Source organism: Solanum verrucosum, unplaced genomic scaffold (assembly GCF_900185275.1).
Source record: "Solanum verrucosum unplaced genomic scaffold, falcon-dt-bn FXZP01000103.1, whole genome shotgun sequence".
NCBI classification, from domain to species: Eukaryota; Viridiplantae; Streptophyta; class Magnoliopsida; order Solanales; family Solanaceae; genus Solanum; species Solanum verrucosum.
Window position 1 is genome coordinate 9,342,255 of NW_026020048.1, and position 25,425 is coordinate 9,367,679.

At 31.4% G+C, this 25,425-nt stretch overlaps 3 protein-coding genes across 4 annotated transcripts in view; 1 reads left to right on the forward strand and 2 right to left on the reverse strand.

The window, feature by feature from the left end:
* Positions 1-25,425, forward strand: part of LOC125822871 (lysine-rich arabinogalactan protein 18-like) — a 217,815-nt gene that overhangs the window by 26,852 nt on the left and 165,538 nt on the right. The window lies entirely within an intron of this gene.
* Positions 8,056-10,423, reverse strand: LOC125822848 (probable indole-3-acetic acid-amido synthetase GH3.1). The gene is made up of 3 exons (XM_049502304.1): positions 10,092-10,423; positions 9,807-9,908; positions 8,056-9,555 (listed from the first exon to the last, which is right to left on the reverse strand). Exons 1-3 carry the CDS (start codon positions 10,409-10,411, stop codon positions 8,178-8,180), a joined length of 1,800 nt encoding a protein of 599 aa, XP_049358261.1. The 5' UTR covers positions 10,412-10,423; the 3' UTR covers positions 8,056-8,177.
* LOC125822879 (protein NONRESPONDING TO OXYLIPINS 2, mitochondrial-like) lies at positions 19,253-24,843 on the reverse strand. The gene is made up of 3 exons (XM_049502346.1): positions 24,673-24,843; positions 24,460-24,582; positions 19,253-19,735 (listed from the first exon to the last, which is right to left on the reverse strand). Exons 1-3 carry the CDS (start codon positions 24,810-24,812, stop codon positions 19,732-19,734), a joined length of 267 nt encoding a protein of 88 aa, XP_049358303.1. The 5' UTR covers positions 24,813-24,843; the 3' UTR covers positions 19,253-19,731.

Below are 25,425 nucleotides of genomic sequence, written 5' to 3' on the forward strand. Positions count from 1 at the left end.
GCTGATCAATTTAGCTTTCACGCAAAGCAATCTCCAACTATTTAGACAACAATTTATTAATGTAAAGGTAAAATCTAGGTCCCAAGCAAACTTAATTCATACTCCCTCCGTCCCTAATTACTTGTCCATTTTTAAATTGACACACTTATTAAGAAAATAATTATTGACATAGTGAGTTTACCATTTTACACCTATTAATTATGAAGTGAATGGATTAAAAATTTAAGATTTTCAAGAAATTGTACCTTTTTTAAAGTAATTAATTAAGGGTATAATAGGTAAAATTATTTTGTCATTTCTTGATTTGTCAAAATGGATAAGTAATTAGGAACAATTATATAAGAAAAAGTGGACAAATAATTAGGGACAAAGGGAGTAGAAAAATGTCTTTGGTTGTTGTGTTTTTTTTCTAAATATAAGTGGTTTAAAATATTTCTTTCATCTTATATTAATGATTCATATTATTAAAATTAGTTGTCTCAAATTACTTATCAGTTTACAAAATCAATAGAGAATTAATTATTATTTTATTTTATTCTTGAATTTTTTGAAAAGTGTAAACAATTTGAAAACTTCCAAAAGAATTTTTTATAGAAAAAATTAGTAAAACTATCCTTCTTGTGGGATATGTAAAAGAAAAAATGAACAATTAATATAAGACGAAAATAGTAGTTATCATTTCAAAAAAATCTAAATATAATTACATTCTTATTAATTCTTTTATAATAAGTGGTGTATTTAATCGTAATATTCACTAAAGAAAATTACTCTCATGGAAAGTAAGCTCATTATTTTAACTAAAATAACTTAGCCTAATAAATGTCTTTTTTTTTTTTTTGCAACTTTGATAGTTTTTTGGTTATGTAAAACTCTCTTTGACTTAATAAGGCTAAAATTCAAAGGAAAAATTTCAGAATTTTATTTATTATTTCCTCCGTCTACTATTGTTTGTCAGGGTAAGATCATACACAACTCTTAAGAAAAATTTAATATAATGTGCAATTTGACTAATATAACCATACTATCAATCATTATTAAAATGGTTTGTACTTTTTGAAAATCGTAAAAATAATTTTTTTCACATTAAAGTAGTCTTGTAACTTTAAAATGACTACTTTTGAAACTAGTAGTTAGATATAATTATTAAGGACATAATTGGAAAAAAGTGACTAATTGTTTCTTGATTGTTTAAATTGACAATTAATTTTGGATAACTATTTTTAGTATACCTGACAAATAATAGTGGACGGAGGGAGTATGTGAAATATCACATATTTTGAAAATAGATGATGTAATTATTAGTTTTCACCTTTATCCGTAGTCAAATAATTTGGAAAGATTAATGTACTGAAATTAGGATGAGTTATTAAAATTATTTTTATTTATAAATGTTTTCTTTAAGAACATGGAAAAAAAAGAATAAGGCAAAATAACTATAATACTCCCTCCATACCAGTTATATCATATTAATTGTCTTTCTTACTATAAATAATTACCGCAATTTACTTGTTAATTTCCAACATCAAAATATATATATATATATTTTATTTTATTTTTAATTTCACCCTTATAATTAACTCTTTTTAAAAAAGTGTAAATAAATTTGTAAAATTTAAAAGAAAATATTAAGGAGTAAATTGGCAAGATTATCAATTAAAATTATGATTTTTAAGAGTGTGTAAGGAAAAAAAAAAAAATTAAAATATGATAAGAGATATTTGTTATAGTTGTTTATCCACTAGCCAACAAATTAAAAGCGACATATTTAAATGGATGGGTAAGAGCGTAGGTGCCACCCCCTATCGTTGACTTCAATTGAGCCTAGAGGTATTAAAATTGTTTTAAAGATTAATTTAAGTTTTTCCCTTTTTTTAATGTCATTTGACATATTGCAATTTGCAATTTTCGCTAACATTACAAAGATATTATATTTTCATTTGAGACGACATTCGTTAATAAGTCACGATTCAAACCTTAGACATTTGTGGCTTGTGGGAGTTACGCTGCTAAAGAAATTTTTTAGTGTATCGAGGAAACATGATAGATTAAATTGATCGAATAATTTTTACGAGTTATTTTAAGTTAGTAATTTAAAATATTTAATTTAGAAAATTAATCAAATTGACTATACCAGACATGGTAAGTATTTTGCGATAGAGGGTGTACACTTTGCAATTTTATGGTTCTTATTGTAACGATTCTTTTAATTGCAATTAAAATTAAATTTACTACTTGACCAAAATTTTGATAACCAATCTTGCTACAGTTATCTGTTACAAATCACGCCAGAAAACTTCATTTGTGTCAAGATTCGAAAACAATATAACGCTCCTTATTTCTAAATGAAAAAACTTGCTTTAACTAAAGTCAAACGAAGCGTCTAAATAAAGTGATTTTTTTATTGGATTAATAAATGACATTTTAACTTGATTAACATAAATACCAGCGTCTTTCATAATTTTTTTTGGAAAAAATAAATAAATACACAACTTAAGATATCATATTCTCTAAAATTTCCTACCATTTAAAAAAATTTCAAAAATCCCTTTTGGATACATCTCTATCTCCTCTCGGATACATTCTTATCCCCTCTCGGATACAACCATATCCCTAGATACATCCCTCCCATTAAGTAATGTATCATTTGCAATGTAACAGACTACCAAGGAATGTACACGAGAGCAATGAAAATCCAAGATTTTTGTAATCAGAAAAACTTCTAAAATAAGATGTAATTAGCCCCGAAGTTTATTAAATTTCTGGAAGTTAAAGTAATACTTTCATAGTTAGGATTTTGAAGTAGATGCCATATGGCCCATACAAGTTGACAGCCCATTAGTAATCATCTTTCAAAATTATAGGGTCAGAGCCTCGGCCCACTATGAATGGATGCTCTTGGTGTCAATTGGGCCTGTAATTATGAACTTTATTTCTATTTCTAAGCCTATCTCTATGGAATATAAAAAGAGAGAGAAGAGCAAATGTTTGCTCGTGCCAAAGTTTGTGTCCTATTAATTAGTTGAATATAATTGGCGCGATTGTTTATTTTTATATATTCACTATATTAAAATATATTTACTTTGGTTTGCTCATGTCAAAGTTTGTGTCGTATTAATTAGTTGAATATAATTAGCGTGATCATTTATTTTTATATGTTCACTATATTAAAAATATATATTCACTTTTATTTACTCAGATCGTAAAGTCAAGAATTAATTCATCAAAGATTAGTATTGAGTGTGTGCAGGTTGTTTTCTAGGAGTGTCTTGTACAAAGTATTCAATTATCCTTTGAAAATGGAGTTAATATCTCAAAAGGTCACTCAACTTTAAGAATTTATCTAGCAAAGTGACTAAACTTAATTTTGTATCAAACAAATCACTCAACTTAAACCTTTGTATCAATAAAATCACTCAATCAAATTTATCATTAAAAAAACAAAATATTTTTTTAAATATCTGATCACAATTAAAATAATAAATAAATTGCTTAAAATTACTACTTTATTATATATTATAAAATAAAATAATAAAAGATAATTTTATCAATTTTATTTGGTAGATTACTACTGCTTCATTGCTATGTCGACTGTCAAACTTGCTCTGGTAGTTTAATCAATTTCGATAATTTATTAATTTCATTTGATTAATTACTATTGCTTCATTTGACTGTAACCACACTTGTTGTGATGGTTTAATCAATTTCTTGTGTGAATCTCTTTTTTCATTTAAAAAAAAATTAAAATACAAGTGAGGCTCCATGTACCATGACGCTAGTTTGGCGAATTTTAGGTTCAAAGTTTGATAAATTTATCTTTTATTTTGAATTTTTATTATTTGATAATGAAATAGTAATTTTGAGTCATGCATTTAGTAGTTTAATCATGAACATAATATGAAAAATAATTTATTTGTGGTGTGAATTGTTTTTAATAAGGAATTGATTAAGTGATTTTATTGATATAAAGGCCTAAGTTGAGTGATTTTATTGATATCAAATAAAGTTTAGTGACTTTGCTAGATAAATTTCTAAACTTGAGAGACCTTTTGAAATATTAACTCTTTGAAAATGTGGCCATGCAAATATTTGGCATTGTTTATATGATCTTCTATATATATCTTATACGTTTAACGAAAAATATTCATACGAAATACGGCATAAAAAGTTATAATTTATAACCTCGAAAATATAATTAATTAACTCGAGACTCGTGTTCAAATGTAACAGTTACATATCAGTCAATCTTAATAAGTGTTAATTAACTAGCTTACCAAAAAAAAAAAGTGTTAACTAACTATTTTTTACCCAATTATCAAATCAATGTTTATAAAAAATTATGTACTATTACCTAATAAATAACGTGATTATGTAAATAATTTGTATAAATATAAGCTGATAAAATCAACAATGTGAGCTCCAAAACTCCATTAATGGAGAACTCATTGGTGAGAGAGAGAGAGCAATCGAGAGAGAAAACTCATGGAAAAACTATCTTTTATTGAATGTGAATTGGAAAGAACAAGTATTACAATGTGGAGATATATATACAAAATCACTAATCAACAAACTTGATTCTAACTGAATTTCTAACTAACTTTACTGTTCACAACTAACTAACTAATTTTACTGTTCATCAACTAACTAACTAATTTCATACTTTATATTTTCAACATATGCCCTATCACGTTTTAAGGAAGATTCATGAACGGTAGAGTAATGTACCGAATTGGTAAAGGTGTAAATCGCCTATATTATGCATTGCATCTATATAGGAATTAGTTTTTTGACACGTGCATTGCACGTGATTATTACTTCAGAAAATATATGTTATAGTAAATAGTATTGCTTATTTAAGCATAGACTTGAGTAATAAATTTTGCATAAAATAATATTACAGATTCTTTTGTGAATGGTCAATGTGGATCATCATATATATTTCTTATTCATGCGGACCTATGAAGATGGTCAATGAAAATTTTTATTAGTTAAATGCAATAATGCTTATATTTATTTCAATTTGATAAGGTTCAATCATGTTATTAGTCGTATCTTTGTAATATAACCTTATAGACGATAGTTTTGTGTATTTTTCTTGTCATCCAACCAGATGTGCTTTGCACGTGTATTCCATGTTAAACTGTTTAGATGTCATATGAATATGTGAAGAGAACAACTACATATTATTTTTTAGAACTAATTTTTGTATATTAATTTTTATTTTATAAGTTATAACATAATAGATGACGTTCTTGTTGTTGACTCTCATATTTGACTTCTCGATTGACTGTTACATAAATCAAAGATAGTTATCAGACTGTCAATAGATAACTGAGAAAGGTTTCTTTTTTTTTTTCCGGTAAAACTAAATCTTAAAATTTTAAAATATATTCTATATGTGAAATCATATATATAATCACATGTTTATCTTATCACAACAAAGATATAGTTCATATACTTGTGAATGATTTTCAATTTATTCAACCAAACATGATTCGTCAAGGAAAAACAATAACATCGTGTTATCACATATATAGGAGCGGTATAATATTATGAAAAATTATTGGTCAAAAGTTAATGTAAGAAAAGATAAAAGATAGAAATAATTAATGTAATAACTATGAGAATTCATAATATTATAACTAAAGAATGTTAAAGTGTGTGAATAACGTTTGCAATAATTAGTAATAACTAATAGAATTTATAATGTTATAACTAAAGAATTAATGTGCAATAGTTGTATTTCGAAAAAATAATTATACTTACATAAATAAATAGGACTTTGAATTAATGTTACTTTTTTTTTTTGTAGTTATTAGATTTTAATTTAGTGTATGGACAAAATGAAAATATTTATTCCATATTACTGATTTTTTTTTTTTCCGTAAATGATACATTTTAAATAATTCATATATATTCACATATTTTCACATTTGTTGTGAGTTTTTTTTAAAAAAAAACGAACTCAGAACAATTTAAAATAATATATTTTGAAGTTAGAAGATCTTGTTAACTTGATAATACATTCGTGACATATATAATACTTTAATTTAAATAAAATATATATGACGTTATGACAAGTCATATGAGCTTTTCTTCGTCTAAAATACTGAAATATTAAGAAATAGTAAATAAGTAAAACAAAAGGGCAATGTTTATATAATAATAACTATTTTGAAGCAAACTTCCTAACATTCTGAATCACATAAGTAACATTGATAAATAAAGTCATTTTTTTAATCTTGAACATCAAAAAAACAAATTGTGACAATTCTCTAGGCCTTTAAAAGTTTAATAATTTTGGAAAAAAGATGTTCAGAAGCATATATTGACATCACAAGATAAATTGTTAACAAAAATAAATAAATTTAGACTACATTATATTAACTTCATATATTGGAACATTACATACTAATGTATATATTAAGCAAAAAAATAATTATGATGTCATCAAAATTATTTACCTCAAGTACTCGAGGATATGGAATATACCATCTTAGGATAGAACGATTTACTTCATCAGAATAGTGGTACCTCATATTGCTAAACTTCAAACTCACTCAACGATAATCAATCACACGAAATTTTTTTAAATGCAAGAAGAAGAAGAGTAGAAGATTAAAAAAAATTGTGGTGGAAAATGAGAGGAATCCCCTCTATTTATAGTCAACAAAGGGTAGTATAAACAAGTGTTTTTTGTGTCTTATCTAAAAAGTCATGACCTTTCCGAGAAATCACAACCATTTGGAAAAGTCATAACTTATTGAAAAAGTCACAACTCTTTGGAAAAGTCACAACTCATCAAAAAATCACAATTCTTCGAAAAAAGTTACAATTCATCAGAGAAGTCACAACTCATCGAAAAAGTCACAACCTAAGTTAGGGATATTATAGTAATTTAACATTCAAGTTAGGAGTTCATATGTTTAAGGCAATATAGATTAAATACACTTTATAACGCGATTTCAAATAACTTAATGATTATATTTGGTAGAATCAGAAATAAAACAAACACAATATATGCAAAGACACTTCAAAAAGTAAAAAATTATTGAATGCTTAAAGTAGTAAAATCAACATGTTGAGCAAAACGACCATTCTCAGATCTCTAACTTCTTAATTGACTAATAATTTAAGACATTATTATTACTCACAGCCATCTTTTTTTGACTGAATTTCATCCACTGTGAAGTTTGAACAGAAGACACAAAGAGGGAAAAAAAGAAGAAGGGAAATAGAACAAGAGAAAAAAAGATGCAGAAAAAGTTAATTCTCCTCCCTTCGTTGCAATGTATGTGAAAAGATTTTATTTGATATAAAATTTAAAAAATAAAGATTTTAAAAAATATATATTTATGTTCTAAGACAAATATTTATATATTTATATTTAATTATTTTAAATTATAAAAAAGTCACATTTTTTAAAACAGAAATATAACACATAAATTGAAACATACTACAATAATAGAGTAGTAAGTAATTAGTGATGAATTTCAAATTATGTAGTACTACATGTTGCTTATGGTTGCAGTTGCCAGCCTTAAAAAAAAATGTATTGGTACAAGCAGAGACATCCATAAACTAAAAGTTCCATGATGCACTGCCAAAGCCTGTTAGAATATTTGTTACCTAACATGATTCAAGTATCAATTAAATTAATTAATCTTCACTGGCCTCCATTCTAATTTAAGAAGAAGTAATCCCAATCTGGACTGACAATTTGCAAATTAAAGACTAGCAAAGGTTCTTAATTTTTTTCTTTTTGGTCAGAAAAAGGGATTTTTTTTTTTTCTTAAAGAAAGAAGCGGAAGAGAATATACACCAGGTGCAATAAAATCCATGCACGCAAAGACCTGCTGCCTATTGGCAAGCCCTAAATTTTTAAAATAAAAAAAAAGAAAAGCATAATCAGGATTCAAATCAAAACAAGCAAAACATCCATATATAACATAATTAATTACATATAGTACTAATTAACGACTCTTTACATCAGCAAAGGCCATAATCAACTTTAAACAATATTCAACATTCAACAACAGATCAGATACAAAGAAAAAAAAAAGCAAATTAAAGTGATCAGACAGAGACGAAGAATTATAGTACTAATTCTTTTTTTTTTCTTTGGTCCACTATCTGAACATTATTTATATCCCACACTAACAACACTACTTGACTTGTCTTCAACGTCGTCGTTCTGGGGTCCAGTGAGGAGCTTTTGGACTAAAATTCACAGAAATCACCCTGGAGTCCAAAAGTTCCACAATAGGAGTAAAATTAACACACCTTGGTGCCTTATACTGATTAATCGATGCACCTCTCGAAATTGCATAATCCATAAGTTCTTCAAATGTTCCGTTTTTCACAACTCTAATCTCCAGTGGCCCGATTGAATTATCCGCGACGCGACACTGCCTGTACACCGAGTTCAACGATTCTTCCATCGCAAGGCAGCACTGGCTCAGCACGTCATCACTCGGCGGGTTAGACGGGTCCTTAACAAGTAACTCCCAGTAAATAACGTAATGCCCCGGAATTGTTTTAGTATCCGCAAAACTCGTGTACTCAACCAAAGTAGTATCATACGGGCGCAAAAGTGCGGTCGCATTTTCAATCGCGGTCTGTAATTCGGACTCATCGGTTTTATCAGAATCAATACTCAACAGCACGTTTTTTCGCCTTACGAATTTGAACTGAGGGGCCGAGTTGTGGAACCCGGTGACCTGGAGTATGTCACCAACTCGGTAACGGCATAGTCCGGCGTAAGTTGTGATCACGAGCTCGTATTCTTTTCCGATTTCCACGTCAGCAAGGTCTACTAGATGTGGGGGTGAGTCATGAGAGATTTGAACCGGGTTGACCGGGTCATGAGGGATGAATTCAAAGTAACCCATATTTGGCATGATGGTGTAACAAACTTCAGAAGGCTTACACATTGGATTTAAATTGAGTCCAAAATAACATTCGGATGATGCGTACATTGTACACACCTTTGGTAGACCCCCACTATAATAATCTAAAGTAGGGATATATTGAGCCATTGCACCTGTGACTATCACATCAAGGTACTTTGTGTTTGGCCAAATTCTAGTAATGATTCCTTCCCAATTTTCGCCTTCACATTCCTTAGAAACAAACTCAGCAAGTTGGGGATTTGGTTTGAGTATTTCGGAAATGCAATTTCGGATAGACGGGTCTGAAACTCTAGGGTTTAGAGTTCCAGACGCGATATCCTGAGATAATTGCTTCCAATTGAGTTGAAGAAAACGGATGGCACGGAGTAAGCCAGAGGCAAAAACAGCGCCAACCCGGAGAACTTCTTCTCTCATGAGAAGGCCACAAAGCATTTGGGAATACATGCTTTGGAAAGAATCGACACAGAGAATGGTCTCGTTGGGGCTTGTATACACATTGTATGGATCGTATGGCCTTGTCTTGAATTGTTCACTTTTGTAGTAACTTGTTAGGACCGGACGTGCAACAAGGCCACTAGGCGTCTTGGTTTCTGCCTTGATAAACAGAAAGTACAATCCCTTCCCCTTGTCTAGACCAGGCACATACCTGTTTAAAAGTCCATGAAAAACCCAAAATCAATTTTCTAGTTACAATTTTTACAGTACTTTTCGCCATAAGGCTAATGTTAATTTCAGAAAGAAAAAAAGTTGCTTTAAGACTGGTTAGTTAGTTTACAAAATGTTTCTACATCGAATTTAGTTTGTATTATACTAGACCAAATTCGATATATGAAACATTTAATAAATTAAAGATTCATGCATGTTATAGTATACTAACCCTAGGGGAAAATCACTTACAGATTCATCACGGGTTGTAGAAGGTTGTACAGTTTCTGTCTGCGTTCTAGCTCATCCGCAACTGTGGGCATCAGTTTTCTCTCTCCGGCAGACGTCCCCGAACTATATATAATCAAAACAGTATTTCATCAATACAATAGTATACTTTGTACTAATTAGTACTCCTAGTAACTTAGAAACTACTGTAGTAATAATTACGTACTTCAGATTAAAAGAATGTAAAGCATATTTTTACAGCTAATTATAACAAGTTGTATATATGCAAGACATATTGTGAAATCGTACCTGGTAAGGAATTCGGAGATAGGGTGAGATGAGAAAATTGGAGAACGATCACCATTAGCAATACGATCAATATCAGGTTTAAGATCCTCGTATGTGACAACGGGGACCTTAGACTTGAATGTTTCACGGTCAATAGCACCACTAATGTTGAATCTCTGGAGGTACTCAGTATTGGCATTTCGGGTTAGTATTTCAGCCAATACTCTCACTTGTTCTGGATCAATATTTTTAGTCATGTCATCTATAAACTGAAGGACCTTGGCATCTTTTTCACATGCCGGAGGACCAAGAGGAGATGAAAGACCAGAAACAATAGCCATAATTAAAAAAAAGAAAGTAGAATAACTCTCAAAAGTTTGTTGATTATTTCAATTGTGTGGTTTGGTTGCTGAAGAAGGGAACCTATTTATAGTAAAAAGGAAGGTTTTAATCTTCCATGTTTACCACGTCAGTTTCCACGTAAGCATATACACATGGAAACCATAGTAATAAAAATATTTGGTAATTTTAGGCATGGACTTGAACGAAGCATTGCCGTGCATCGACTTTGTAATATTTTTTGTCGGGTTTATGGTCGACGGAAGAGGAACATGTGGACCCCATGAAACGTCATTTGTCTGCTCAAGTCAGAACCTTTGGGGCCCATTATGTTTGACAGATCAGCAAAGTCCAGCTAGGGTTTTTTTGTCCTTTCTTGTGAGTTTGTTGGTCACGGACAAATATTAGGCAGCCGGCGAAGGGGCAAATTTCACTGTTTAACTGAAATTAAAGAAAGCCTATTTCTTAGGAGCAAATATTAATTAAGTCATTAGCACTTAATTAACCGTTAAATTGTTTATTTATTGTTAGAATTGTCAGGAGATTAAAGAAATTGATGAGGTTATCATGATAATATAATATGTAAAGATAATTAATGAGTGCGCCAAAGAATATATTTGTGCAGCAATCACATGAACATCCTCGGGGTTATCACTAGAATTCTTGCATTGTTCTTTTGTTAATTGTCTACTAGTAGCCTTCTACCAGGATGCCCCTGCCATAGTTTTCATCGCCTTGTCAATTCCTTGTCTGCTAAGAATGACAAAATCAGTCCATAATCATGATCTGTTAACTCGTTAAAATTTCAGTGATTAACGACTTACTTATTTATTACGTAATTCAATTCATTTTGATTCGTTTAATTTAAATATTCAATTGATATACAATCAAGATTCACTCATTACAAATTTTATCTTATTATTTTGAAAAGACATTTTTTATTTGATTTATTATATATGATCATAACACAAAGGAAAAAAAAATGATTATTAGATACTCAAACCAAGTATTTTAAACTTAATAAGAATTTAGTGGATTAAATTACGATGTGATTTTTACCCATTTCAGTGTAAGTAACTTTTGGATGGATGGATGGATGACCTATTTATTTATTAACTCAATCTATTTTGACATGTCGAGTTTCGATCCAACACACTCATTTGATACTATAAGCTATAACTAGAGTGTTCTTTATTTATTTATTTTCTCGTCATATTGCTGATTTAATTACTAAAATTTGTTTAGTTTTACAATATGATTTGCTGGCTACGTTGAACTTTTTCATATTCTAACGTAGGTTGTGTTTCATATTTCAATTCCTACCATCAGTTGCGGCGATTTTAACATGGTTCATGAAATAATTTCTGATACCTAACCCGCTAACCCATTTGGTGAGTTTTTTATGTTCCACAGTTGAAGTGAAAGGTTTAGTAATGTAGCAATAATTTTCTCTTTCCCCACTCCCAAAGTAATGATGAAAAAATATTCCATTTTTATTACTCCATAGTATAGCACTAATTTCACTTTATGCGTCTTATAATTCTTTTTCATTCTTTTACATAATCGATAGTGTGCGACTTGAATCTATGTTGTTGAAGATAGAATTTATTATATGAATTTGGGCAATTTTCCGATCACAAGTTAGTTTTTAACGTTAAGTTAGGTTTTAGATTCACTATTTTACGTAGTATCATACACTAATTGTAATTATTGTGTATGTATATTAGCCTCGCGTATTAAATTGTCCACGCACTAGACGTCCAGTCATGTTGAAGTGTCCTGAATAAAATAAAAAAAGGATGAGTTGTCGGTCTCCTTATATAGACTTTTAGAGTTGAGTTAGATCCAAAATCCATTTTTCGTCAAGATCATTTCTAGAAAACAAATTGTTTTAAGCATAAACCAAAATTCTTAGACATCAAGAGAGGACCCATACAAATATATTAGTAAAAGAATGCAATATAAAGAATCAGTTTGTTTTCAGATAAGAACAAATCAGGTAGGGGATGATCACACATTTTTTCAAATCGGGCAGTTAACCTTTTTTTCAATCTTTTTCTTTTTGTGTATGTGCGCGCGTGCGAATAAATCATGTTTCTCGGTGTTTATGTTACACGATTATGGTAGAAACCTTTCTACTCACGATATTAGTAATTAAAGTGTGTATTTCGTACCGTGAAATCAAGTCCAATTTAGGATTTATGGGCGCAATTCAATCAAGAGTTTAAATTATATAAGTTATTGTCAATATAAGGTTATTGTTATGTTGAGCTATTGAATATTTAACGTTATAAATCCTATATTTTGAGAGACTAACATATAAATATTTATTGAGTAATCTGATAATGTTTATGAAAAAACTGATGGTGTATATAACTTAAATACGTCAATTATTGGTGGTAAAGGCAAACTCGTCTTTCATACTGTTTCGAACGGTCAAATCAACATAAAGATGAGAATCTTGTGTGTGTTAAGAATTTCTGAAATGGGAGAAACCAACTTTATGAATAATGTTTATGTTTCTTCAGTTATAGTTTTGTATCGTGGTGGCCACTAAGACTAAATGGACCTTGGCTTTGCAAATTGCAATTATAAATCTCATGATAATGAGGGAACAATTGATGATGAAAACACAGTACGGTGGACCTAAAACCTTGTACTTTTCATGTCCTTTTGCCTGCCCTCATATAGACAATTGTAATTTTGTTAATTGAATTTTTAACTAATTAACTCAACGTTATTAGGATTCTTTACAAGTGTAGCTAATGTAAAACCCGATTGGTTTTTTTCATTTTACATGTTGGGTTGCATATATTTAATATGGTTGTTCATTTTATATTTTTTAGAAATATAGTTTTTGAGTGGAAGGTCTATCGAAAACGATTATGTATCTTCGAAAATAGAGATAAGATTATGTATACTTCACCCTATTCATACTCCACGTGGTGTGTAATTTCACCGAGTAAGTTATTGTTGTATTAGTGACATGATCTTGAGGGAAACAGTAAGTCAATTATGGTTTCTACTTTCTAGCTATCTATATTTAATGAATTAATTTTGCTTTTCAATGTTATCCTTAATTGTTTGATTGTCTAGGCATGGAACAATGTATTAGAAAATTTGATTTGTGGATAAAATAGAATTAAATATATTTGCAGCCTTATATAGCTAGTTAATTAATAAGGTAGATGATTTAATATGCTTTGTAATTACAAATTATTTTCAAATACCATTATACAAATATAGTAGTGAATAATTGAATATATTACTTTTATGTGATAATAAGAAATCATAAGATTCGTATAATATTTCTATCCAAATCAATTTGTTTGACTAAGGGATAGCGAATAGAAACCATGCATGAATTATTTTATTGTTTTGTGCAAGTCTTGGGACATAGTATTTTTGCCCCTCCTGTGGGATACAATCATTAGCTTATGTTATATAATTTATTGTAAATTACCATTTCTTTGAATCAAGGTATTTGATTTACTTGTACGATCACATATACTTGGTGAATGTGTTTTTGAGCTTATAATGCCTCGTGTAGGTAATTGGAGCAAATTAACTTGGAAGTTGGACCTCGTAAAACTATGTACTACAAAAAAATAAATTATTGTACTTTTAGACTTGATCATGATTCATGTTTACTTTCTCCAAAAAAGATAGCGTCTAAACCTGGTTGATTATGCATATATTTTGTAATTTTTCAACACGTTTCATGGGTGATTAATCTTATCTGTTAAGTATTATAATATTATATAAACAATATAATACTGAAATTATATTTCATGAAACTAATATATTTCAATTTTGTCAATAAATTTAAATTCTTAAAATTCATCAAAATTGGTATGAAAATACTTATGGTAAAACAATAACGTTTTCAATTGCTTCAAAAAAAAACTTAAAAAACATAGTAGACATTAGTTTAAGAGTGGAGTTGTTAATTCAAAATTATCACGAATACTAAAACAAGTTTAATGTCTAATGACGTTTGTTGAACACCATGAAATCACAGGTCTAATTCTAAACATAGATAAATCCACTAAGTAATTTCTTCCTTTCTATTCTGGACTTGGTGATTAGAATTAGCGAATATATGTTGCTAATGAGAGGTGGCAACTACCAAGTATCTCATAAAGTTAGTCAAGGTGCACAATAACTAACCCGGACACCAAGTTAGTCAAGGTGCACAATAATTGACTTTTTAGAGTCTTGCCGTGTACAAAACATTCTTGGACTGGAAATTGAGAGACTATACATATATAGTTACAGTTGAAGAGATTGTAAAAATAATAATAATAATATTGACTAATGATACACACGTTCATGCACTTATCTCCTTATGCAGTGTCGTGGTCGTATTTTCTTTCCCAAAGAACGACTAGACAAATTCTAAATGCTTCTGTATCATTGAACTAAGATACAAGTATATATTATCAAATCAATAGTAGTGTCAAAAATTCAAAATATGTATAGTATAATTTTTTGACGAGAGTATCCGTTGTCCCTTAGCTCCTCCCATGAGTATGACTAAACATAAATTTAAACGTGTTTTAAATGTTCATTTTAAAACAGATAGATGTGAAATTTTTTTTGTTGAAAAATAAAGTTTCTGGATTCCTATGATAATATCCGATATGTGTAAGTCAACTCTGTACCCACGCTGGAAACTTCTACTTAGCTAATTAATGCGTTTTGGTTGTCATCTTATATCGGTAATTAGGCACAATTATTTTCTGTAAGACTTTTACAAGTCTTAATTAAGACCAATCTTTCTTTGATTATCCCAAATATACGACAAATCTAGAAACAAAAAAGTCTGAGTTAAGATTTGAAAAAGGAAGTGTTTTACCATAGACTTTTCGTTGAGCAGTTCAACAGATATAAGGCAATGAAACAATGATTACCTATCTCTCTGTTACAATCTTTTTAATTAAAAAAATGTCACTCCCTAAATTATAATATTTTGCTATATTATACATATATTTAATTCAAAATTACAAAATCCATTGATCAAACTAAGACATACAAAATTAAATGAATCCATCGAAGTGGTTCTAGTAACTTATCATATTTTTACCTTTTTTAAAAAGATATTTTTCACTGCTGTCTTTAACCTTTTGTCTCAAGTTATATGGTCAATATATGTTAATTTCTCCGTAGTTGATATTAGGTTGTTCCTTGAGTGGTAGACAATAAAATCCACTACAATACGTAATAGAATCTCGTTTTAAATGTATGCACGGTAAAATGAACATCGCGTTCAAACATAAGGGTAGATTCTAATATTATAGGAACCTCTAAGTTTGGCAGAACCTACGACCGCCATCTACTCGAACATTTCAAAGCAGATTTGAAAATAATAATAATATGAAAGTAAAGAAATTATGACAGATAGTAATAGAAAGAAGGAATAGTAACAACTAGCTAAATAATACAATAATTGAAATATTGGAAATAACAGAAATTGAAGAAAAAATATATGAGAATAGTGCTAAAACAACCAGTAAGAAATGAGAAGCAGATACGGCCCTCCAACCAAGCTTATTTTAAAGCGAGATAATTGCTCAACTATCTACTAACCGTTTACCCTAATTCCCGACCTCCATATTCTCCTGTCTAAGGTCATGTCCTATTTAATCATCTCCCCCCAATAGTTCTTCAGCCTCATCTACCTCTCCTTAAATCCACCATTCTTAATTTCTCGCACCTCCACACTTAGCATCTCCCTTTCACATGTTTGAACCATTTCAGCCTCACTGCTCTCATCTTGTTCATCACGGGAGTCACTACAACCATGTCCCCGAATATCATCATTTCTAATCCTATATGCTCACCTTTTCTAAATCATAGTTGATTTAATAGTTACTGCTAATACAGACATTAAAGCACCAAGAGGGACAAAAAGAACTTCACAAGTGACAGGAAAATCAAAAAAGGGTTTTCATCAACATTTGATTAGATTAATTAATCGTTCAAAGATTATGATAACGGTGCTTAAGATATCTATAGCTAAAAGGCGATATATATTGCCCTTTGAATTATTTTTCACTTTAAGCAGAATGCATGTTTCTAGACTAGAAACGAAGCACATGAGTGATGGAAGCTAAAAGGAAAACAGTAAATAATAGTAGTTCACTTTTCATAAAGCTTGAAGGGATGGAACATCTTTGTGGTCGTAACATATATACCATCACTTTGATTAGATTCCACTCTTCAAGGTTGTCGACTGGAATATTTAACTACATAATATGTTAAGGATGTGACTTACTATGGGAATCAGAAGCAAAATGTTTCCTTTTAGGAAATAGCAAAGCGCGATCAACGGTGTCTAAAGTCAATTGGATATGTTAAAATCATACAAGGATGAATAATTGAACCTTCAGAAGGTTCAACTCCAGGGTGTAGGTTATAATCATCCAACTGTCTATCATACATGCTATTAACAATGTATGGAAGTTCTAAAGTTCAAATTAAATTAGCCTAAAAAAGAAATCCTTATCTCTTGTAACAAGAAAACATGTTGAGCTGACAACTTTTCTGATCCTTTTGGAACTTGCTGTAAAATGCATAGCTTATTGTTATGCTATTTCTGGTTATATATATCCACTAGACATATATGAGATGTTTGTTTTTTTGCTTCTTTACTTCCATTAATTGCAATATAATGTTTTGGCGTTGGTCATCCTTTTGTTGGGAACTAAACTGTACATATTGTCTTAAATAGTGATGAGATGGGTAAAAGAATCAAGCAGACTGTCTCCCTTTCCAACCTTTTGCTTTCTGCTCATCCTTCTGATGTGTTTTAGCTTTTCTTGGCAATATTTGATCACACATATCTTTTCTGTTTGCCAATTACTACCTCCTTCCCCATCATCACCCTACCCACTTGATAAATTCTTCCGAGTTTAACTTTTATACACTAACAAGTATAAAACATTTTTCTAACCCTAATTTCTAGAAAGCAAACCAAATGACACTAATAGTTTCAAAAAAGTTATATCGCCAGTGTATACAAGTTAAATACTGGAATCTTTGATGGTTTAGTGTAGATTGGGATGAAAAAGTACAGAGAGAGAAAAAGAAAGTGATGGGTTCTGGTATATACGAGGCAAAGCACATGGGAAATGACTGTGTCTGCAAAAAAAGCAGATTGATTTATCCTTAAAGTGTCTGTTAAGTGGAGTAACTACTACTTTGTCTTTAAAAGTATAAAATGGATCTGCTTTGGCGTTTGAATTTATTTCCCCATCCTTGCTTGTTTATTTGCCGATCATGACACTAATTCTAAGGCTTATTCTTTTTTTAAAATATTGAAAGACTGCTTTTATTTCTTTACAAACAAAAGCACCAAGTGCTGGTAAGTTTTTACGTAGACTGTAGCTCTTTCCATACAGAAAGAGGCAACTATCTGCAAAAATCATTTTTATTAAGTAGGCAAATAAATAGTTTAAAAGAACAAAAATGACACCTCATCTCTGGGTGAAATCACTAAAGAAAATAAATTTATATTAGTGATCCTTAGGGCCCATTGCTATGAATATATGGTCAACTAATGTTAATTTGTATGCAGGATATGACCCACTCCGAGTAGAAACAAAATTGAAGTAAAGGCGCCTAGGTAGGTGACTACAAATCTGGGGTATCACAAACAAAAAATAAACAAATACTAGATGACTTCTTTGTACGTTGTGATGGTGGAAGGTAGTAGATATCTAATGAAAAAATCCGAGTTTCAAATTAAGATTTAGGTATAGCTCCACTCCGGAGGTTCGAAAATATGGGAAATATTGTTCAAAGACAACGTGTGCTTTGCAATAATTAACGAGTCAAACGTTTGAATCAAATGTCACCTGAAATTGAAACACTTGACCAGACATTATGGAAAACGGATACTCTGCTAATGGGTGATACTAAAAACAATTAGAGGCCCTAATACTTTGAAATTTGTAGCACCCCAATTTGGTCGGAGACTAAACAACCCATCGACTGGTGACCAAGAAAACATCTAAGATCAATTTCAGCATCTTAGAATTAGGTAGCTAAACAGGTTAGACTTCAACTCTTGAATCCACCCAAATACCAAAATCCTCATTCCAGAACGACTTTCATTTTTTTTTAAAATGTATAAAGAAAAATGTTTTCCATCTAAGTGGAGCAGGCAGGCATTTGACCATCAACTTTTTTCATGGCCAACCTTAGGACAAACCATGGCTTTCGAAACTCAAGGATAACAGATCTGGCCCCTCTACCTTTCTCCACTTAATTACCAGATTAGTTCACTTGTAGCAAGGCTAAGTCACAACTCCCTCAACCTCTGTCGATTGAACTAAGCCATGGGGAGCAAGCATTTGAGGTTGAATTTACAAGCTACCAGGTAGAAAACGGCTCATACCCAGCCCACGGCTCAATGTCAGGTGGATCACAATTGCATGTATTAAAAGTGCTAACATTGTGCTTTCAGATATAAGGCATTATGTTTCAAGTAGAATGGTCCAGTGCGTAATGACAAATTGCAATCATGAACCTATGATATATGCGAAGATGTTGGCAACGCCATGCACAAAATTAAAGGCATCCATCGGCAACTTACCCCAACTCTTTTAGTAGGTTGGACTGCACTGGAATGCATGTTTAATACTTCCCTGGAACTCCTAGTGCTATCTAAAGCTTGCATGAAAAAAAAGGAACTAGACCTACATAGAAACTTCAGTTGATGCATGGAAATATACAAATAGGTATGCTTTCAATACGACAAAGGGTTGAACTGCCCCGAGCTTCTCCTAGCCACAACATAAACCTATTCTTCATAATGCCTAAAACCAAATAATTGAATGTTGAGAAATAATTACATTTTAATAAATACAAATAAACATTATTTTCATATACATCACAGAAATAACTGTCTAGTGCACTTGTCACTAGTTCTGCATCAAACGGTAACTAAAGAAGACTATAACATATGCTTTTATGGCTTTAATCAAATTAGAAAATCAGAAAGATGTAAATTTGGTTTATTTGGTAAAGTCGAACATTAGTAATCAACTAGTGATAGCCAATCAAAAAATTTAAATACTTCAAATGAAGAGATGATCTCTATCAACATAAAACTGTAAGGACTGCTATAAGTTTCTCCTATAGAATTATCATTTGCAGGGCTTTCAAGAATTCTGGAATTTCCAACATCAACCCAAAAATAACTAGGAAAGCAAATTGAATTTAGAGCTTACAGCTTTGTACTTCCACGGAAAAGTTCACAGAAAACTCTCCAAAATGTTTGGTACAGCAGGTTTTCCAGCTAATACGTAATGCATCCTTAAGTACCTATGGAAGATAATAATAGTGATCAGGCCTGTATTGAATAGAAACCCAGTACGTATAGTAAGCTCATTAAATCTAATTAAATCCTCTTCTTGTTCAGACATATTTTCCCGGCCCCTCAATCAGCTGCTAATAGAAAGGATAAAGAAAAACGAAATTAAACCACAAAGAGGGTGATGTTGCTAGAAGCAGTATGAGTTATGACAGAAGTGAAGATCTCATGAATCTTAAGTTACTAATGATTGTCGAATATCACTCGATGAAGACCACACTAGTATTAGTTCGAATAAAACAATGACCTGCTGATGAAAAACTTTCAAGAATACAAACAGTCACAGTTTCACAGACTATAAGCTACTCAGACAACTAATGATCCACATTAACAGATACATGGTTAAAAGATGGATTGTCACTTCTTGCATCTTATCAATTTCTTAAATGCACCCGAGTTGTTTCATCTACCTTCATTCAAAAATGAAACTCGAATTTTTATAGAATCAAAATAATACATGACAAAGGTGGATCTATTGATCGGTCATGTCATATAGGCCCGAGTTGGACATCCAATTGCTTCGATTTGAATTATCCAGAGAATGCAATGCCTGATATATATCAAAAAGATGGACAATCAAACCTATTTCTCGAGAAATGATTTTCTAATTTGATCATTTCTTAGATTCTGGTGAATTGGATTGAATCCATTTTCAATTTTAAAGCAAACAGTTTGACATAAACCCAAGTGTTTTGTATTGATATTTTTTATAAGATAACTCTGGTGTCCAAGCAAGCTTTCACGCACCTCAACTAATTCCACGGGACACCCGCCACCTCCCACCTCCCACCAACAATAGGTACCAGTAACTATGTTCATCAAAGCTAGGACAGATGGGAAGTAATCACCTAGTGGGTTTTTTTGTCTTTGCTGGAATTTGAACCGCAGACCTCATGGTTCATAATCCACTTCATTGACCACTAGATCACACCCTTAGGTGCTTCTGCATTTTCCAAAAATAAATAAATAGAGCAAATACATACAATGACTCTATCCGAAAGAATTCCTATAAGAATAAAAAAACTTCAGATCAATCAACTGTCTAGAAAGGAGAATTTTCAGAGAAAACATTCTTCATTTTGTTATAAAGAGAGAGAAACTTTTTCATGTACTTCAATCAGAGATTTTCATTTTCTATACCATCAGCTGATTTTCCCTCTCTGTCAAGGGTTTCTCACTGTCACTCAGTTCTTTTTTCTTCCCTTCAAAGTAAGCTAGTAAGAAATCCTATTCCAACCTCTCCAAGATACTTCCAATCCTCTATGGGGATATCATCTGAACAACAGGCTTTTCTAATCCCAATATTCTCCATTTTACATTTGCCAGTCCAATTCTGTGAGTGTTGCTAAAGTTTCTATCTCGGACTGATGTTTGGAGATCTAAAACCGGTGGTTCAAGTTGAACAATTGATCAATATAGCTTCCCCATCTCACCTTGATCTCATTATCTCCCATCAATGGTGGTTGAGAATTGTCTTTAACACACTTCACCTGATTTAAGTCCTTACATCTCTTCTCCCTCAGGCGTGCTAATTTTAACCTTTCTTTCTACCCTACTGGTGTCCCCAATTTTTCGTACAAACATCAAGTGCTTCCCATCAAAATTGACTAATAGCCTTTTTAGCTTCCTTCTCACTTCTCTCTTGTACTCTTCAAAGGCTTCTCCATCTTGTGTTTTATAATTATAGATCTGAAAATCCTAGGATGTTCGGAATTAGGCATTTGGGTTCTATGTGGGATGATGATCCATACTCACCTGGACAACTCATCCTTGCACTATAGCTAGTATTTTGACTATTGACGTAAACTTATAGGCCAAAAGTGTCATGTCTTTGGGTGCATCAGTGAGTTGCTACTGCAAAAATGTATGATTAGTTTAGATGGAATAAAAATTTAAGTGAAAGACAGAATACTTTATGAGAAGTTAAAATTACCATGGGGATCATTAGTTAGTGCCAGTGTTGAACCCATTTATACCTTAAATTATGTTCAAGTCCTGCCTGAACTACCCAGTAAACAATTGCTAAAGTATATAAACATCTTTCTTGGACCTGCTACCACATTTGCGTTTAACATCAAAATCCGAATGAAATGCTACATTCTAGCACTGAATATCCATATACAAAGCAAGATCTCCAAATTCTGCCTCAGCTCCTAGTCTGAACTCATTACAGTACTAAAACTAAGAGACATTTAATACTATATTTCCACTACATAAATTCTATCCTATAATACATAATATTCAAAACAGTAAAATCCAGTGACTGGGGAAAGAGAACATACTGACATTACTCTTAGACTCTCACACTGTAGTAACTAGTCGAGTGTATGTGAAAATACCTACAAAAGTTCAATACCATTTGACCAAAAAAGTTCAACACCACTAACATGTGCACTTTCGCACCTTAATATGTGTAAAGTGCATCTAATATACTAATACCTTGAAGTCATGTAGTTTTACAATGAAATGCATCATGCTATGGTTATGAGAAACATTAGGGCCGTCTTATATTCAGTGGTATTACATGATGGTTAGGTCAATGTATTTAGTGATTCAAAAGAGAAGAGAAGACAAGTTGTTCCTCATTAGTAGAATAGTGAAGGAAAGAAGTGTTTTTAAGCACTTCTAATACCACTTGAAATAAAATACTGAAGAGAGATTTGGAGAAATCAAATTTAATATATCTGGTAAGATATATTATATTCTACCAATGAGGGACATCTTGTCTTATCTTTTCTTCCCAATCACTAACTACACTAAAAATCATCCATTCAATGATTGGTGTGATATATAATTTATGCATATAGTAGGTGTCTTTCGACTTGAACCTAACTACTTGTATAAGCTTTTTAAGAGCCTGTCAAAATTGATGGTAAGATAATTTTCTACTAATCCATCATTCCTTTACTGACAAGACAAAAAGTTCTATACACAAATCATGACAACATATGTGCACCATGAGCTTTGCACTAATGAGCCAAAAAGTACGCTTATTTGACCTGTTTTAAGCCCATCCAAACACACTCTCTATAATTTCCCAGTACTTACAAACTGTCACAACTATGTTCTTAACCAATTTATTTAAAGCACAAATGGAGTATTATATCTTTAACACCCATATAATTGAACTTGGAAATACCTTGTTAATGAAGTGAGATTGATATAAGCAAACACTTCCGTTCTTTTAAGTACTATAATTTCCCAATACTTACAAACTGTCACAACCATGTTCTTAACCAATTTATTAAAAACTCAAATGGAGTATTATATCTTTAACACCCATATGTAATTGAACTTGGAAATACCTTGTTAATGAAGTGAGATTGACATAAGCAAAACAACAAGTAGATTATAGATTCTAAGTTTGATACCTAAGATAGTTTGATACTTTTTTATCTTTTTTACTTCTTAGTTCATCAATGCTTAGTTCCTAGTTAGCATGTCATCAACCTAAAGACATACTATCACTCTACAACCCTTACTTTGATTAAATGAATTTATCAACTTTATTATGTCTAAAACTACTTGATAATATAAGGGGGCATTTGGCCATGAAAATTGTGAGCAGTTGAAAAAAGTAGTTTTTGTTTTCAAAGTGAAAAAATGATATTTGAAAATTGGAGTTGTGTTTAACTATGAACACAAATTGGAGTTATTTTTGAATTTGTGTGATTATTTGAAGTGAAAATAGCTTTATAGTGTTTTTCAAATTCCTAAAAATTTCGGTATACAAATCCAAGTTCTTAATCCATGTATACAACTTTATTTTAATACAATTTCCAGTTCAAACGAATCCCTGAATACAACTTAGAGGTAGAGAGGTTGTTTTCGATAGATCCTCATCTCAATAAAAAACAATTATGGCAAAACACAATAGACAACCTGATAAATCATCCTAAACAACAACCATGCAAAAATAAAACTACAATCAAATGGTAAAAAACTCACAGATAATAACCAAACTCAAAGGACAATAAACTACATGAGTAATACTATAACTAATAGCACAGCTAATAGTATAGGAGAATAAGCAAAACAACGCCCAACTGTGTACCTAAACTCCTACCCTAATCAATATCCTCCATAACCTCCTATCTAATCTCTTATCTAAGGTCATGACTTCAATAAGCTAAAGTTGCCTAATTTCTTGTCTAATCAACTCTCCAAAATACTTATTTGGTCTACCTCTACCTCCCATGAAATTATTTCTAGCTAACCTCTCACAACTCCGCACTGGGACATCCATTCCTCTCCATTGCACATGCATGAACCATCTCAACTTTGTTTTCCGCATCTTGTCGTCAATCGAGGTCACGCCTAACTTGTCCCAAATATCTTAATTCCTAATCTTGTTTACATCCATCGCAGCATTTTCATCTCCTCAACGTTCATCTTCATGAAAATTCTTGATTAGTCAATCCTCCATTCCTACAACATAGCATGTCTAACCACCGCATTCTCTATTTCAATTCCAAAATCAACCTTAAAGCTTAAGTGGAAGTGATCTTCTAAGAGATAGAATTGGGCAATTATATAAGGAGAACAGAACTCAAAATGTTTTGATCCTCCTGAATAACTACTTTGCAAAAATGCGACTTTTATCAGCATTAGGTGCGGAAATTAGGACTCACAATTGAAAACTACCGATCAGGGCAAGTGCGACAGAAAAAGGTACCCTGAGACAACTGGCAACAAGTGCGCGCCTCCATTTGAATGTGTGATGTCAGACGGGTGGCTGCCACAGCGCTGTGAAGCGGTAAGAGCGATTGGACGCATCCCAGTACTCCGTTAGTCCTGAAAGAAATACATTTAACAAATTTTAAAAGTCAGGTTTAGCCTAAATTAAGTGAAATATATAGGAGAAACCGAGATATGGAAAGGAACCTGGTGAGAATGGTGGAAAGAGAACGGCGAGACTGAAGGCGCTGGCCGAGAAGGGATTGTACACTTGCAGAGGAACCCACTGTTGATGGTCTACTGCTGGATAGAAGTGTTCGAGAAAACGACATGCAACGCCTCGCCATGATTTTTGCTTCACTACTACTGTATCCAACTGGGAACGATGAGATTCAGATTTCAGGGTTTAAGGGACGTGACGAGCTTACAAAACCTCGGTTCGGGCTGTGGGCCTGTTAAGAAAAGGGTACGTACTTAGAATTTGGGCTTCTTACGAAAGAAGGTGAAGCAAGTGAAAGATCATGAAAATTTGAGAGGAAGTGAGAAAATTAAATTAGAAAATTTTCTAGCATTTGAAGTAATTACAAAAATTCATTTTTCTTTCTCTCTTAACATCTGAATACATCACTCAATTTCTATCGAATACATTATAACTTTGTTTGTGTACAATGTATCTGATTCAAATGTTATTATTGATACATAACCCCAATTATTTAAAATCTAAATCACTATGTATCTATACATAACTCATGTAGCATTTGTTATGTATCAAGCGAAGGAGCAATGTATCTGTGAGTTATGAAAAATTCAAAATTATTGTAAATTGGAAAACTTTCAAGATAGGATATAACTAACACTCAAATTACTGAGGTTTTTATACTTTATATACAATTAATATAGCAACTTAACTTTACCATTCCTTCTATTTGAAATTATGATATTCCTTTAATTTGCTTGAGA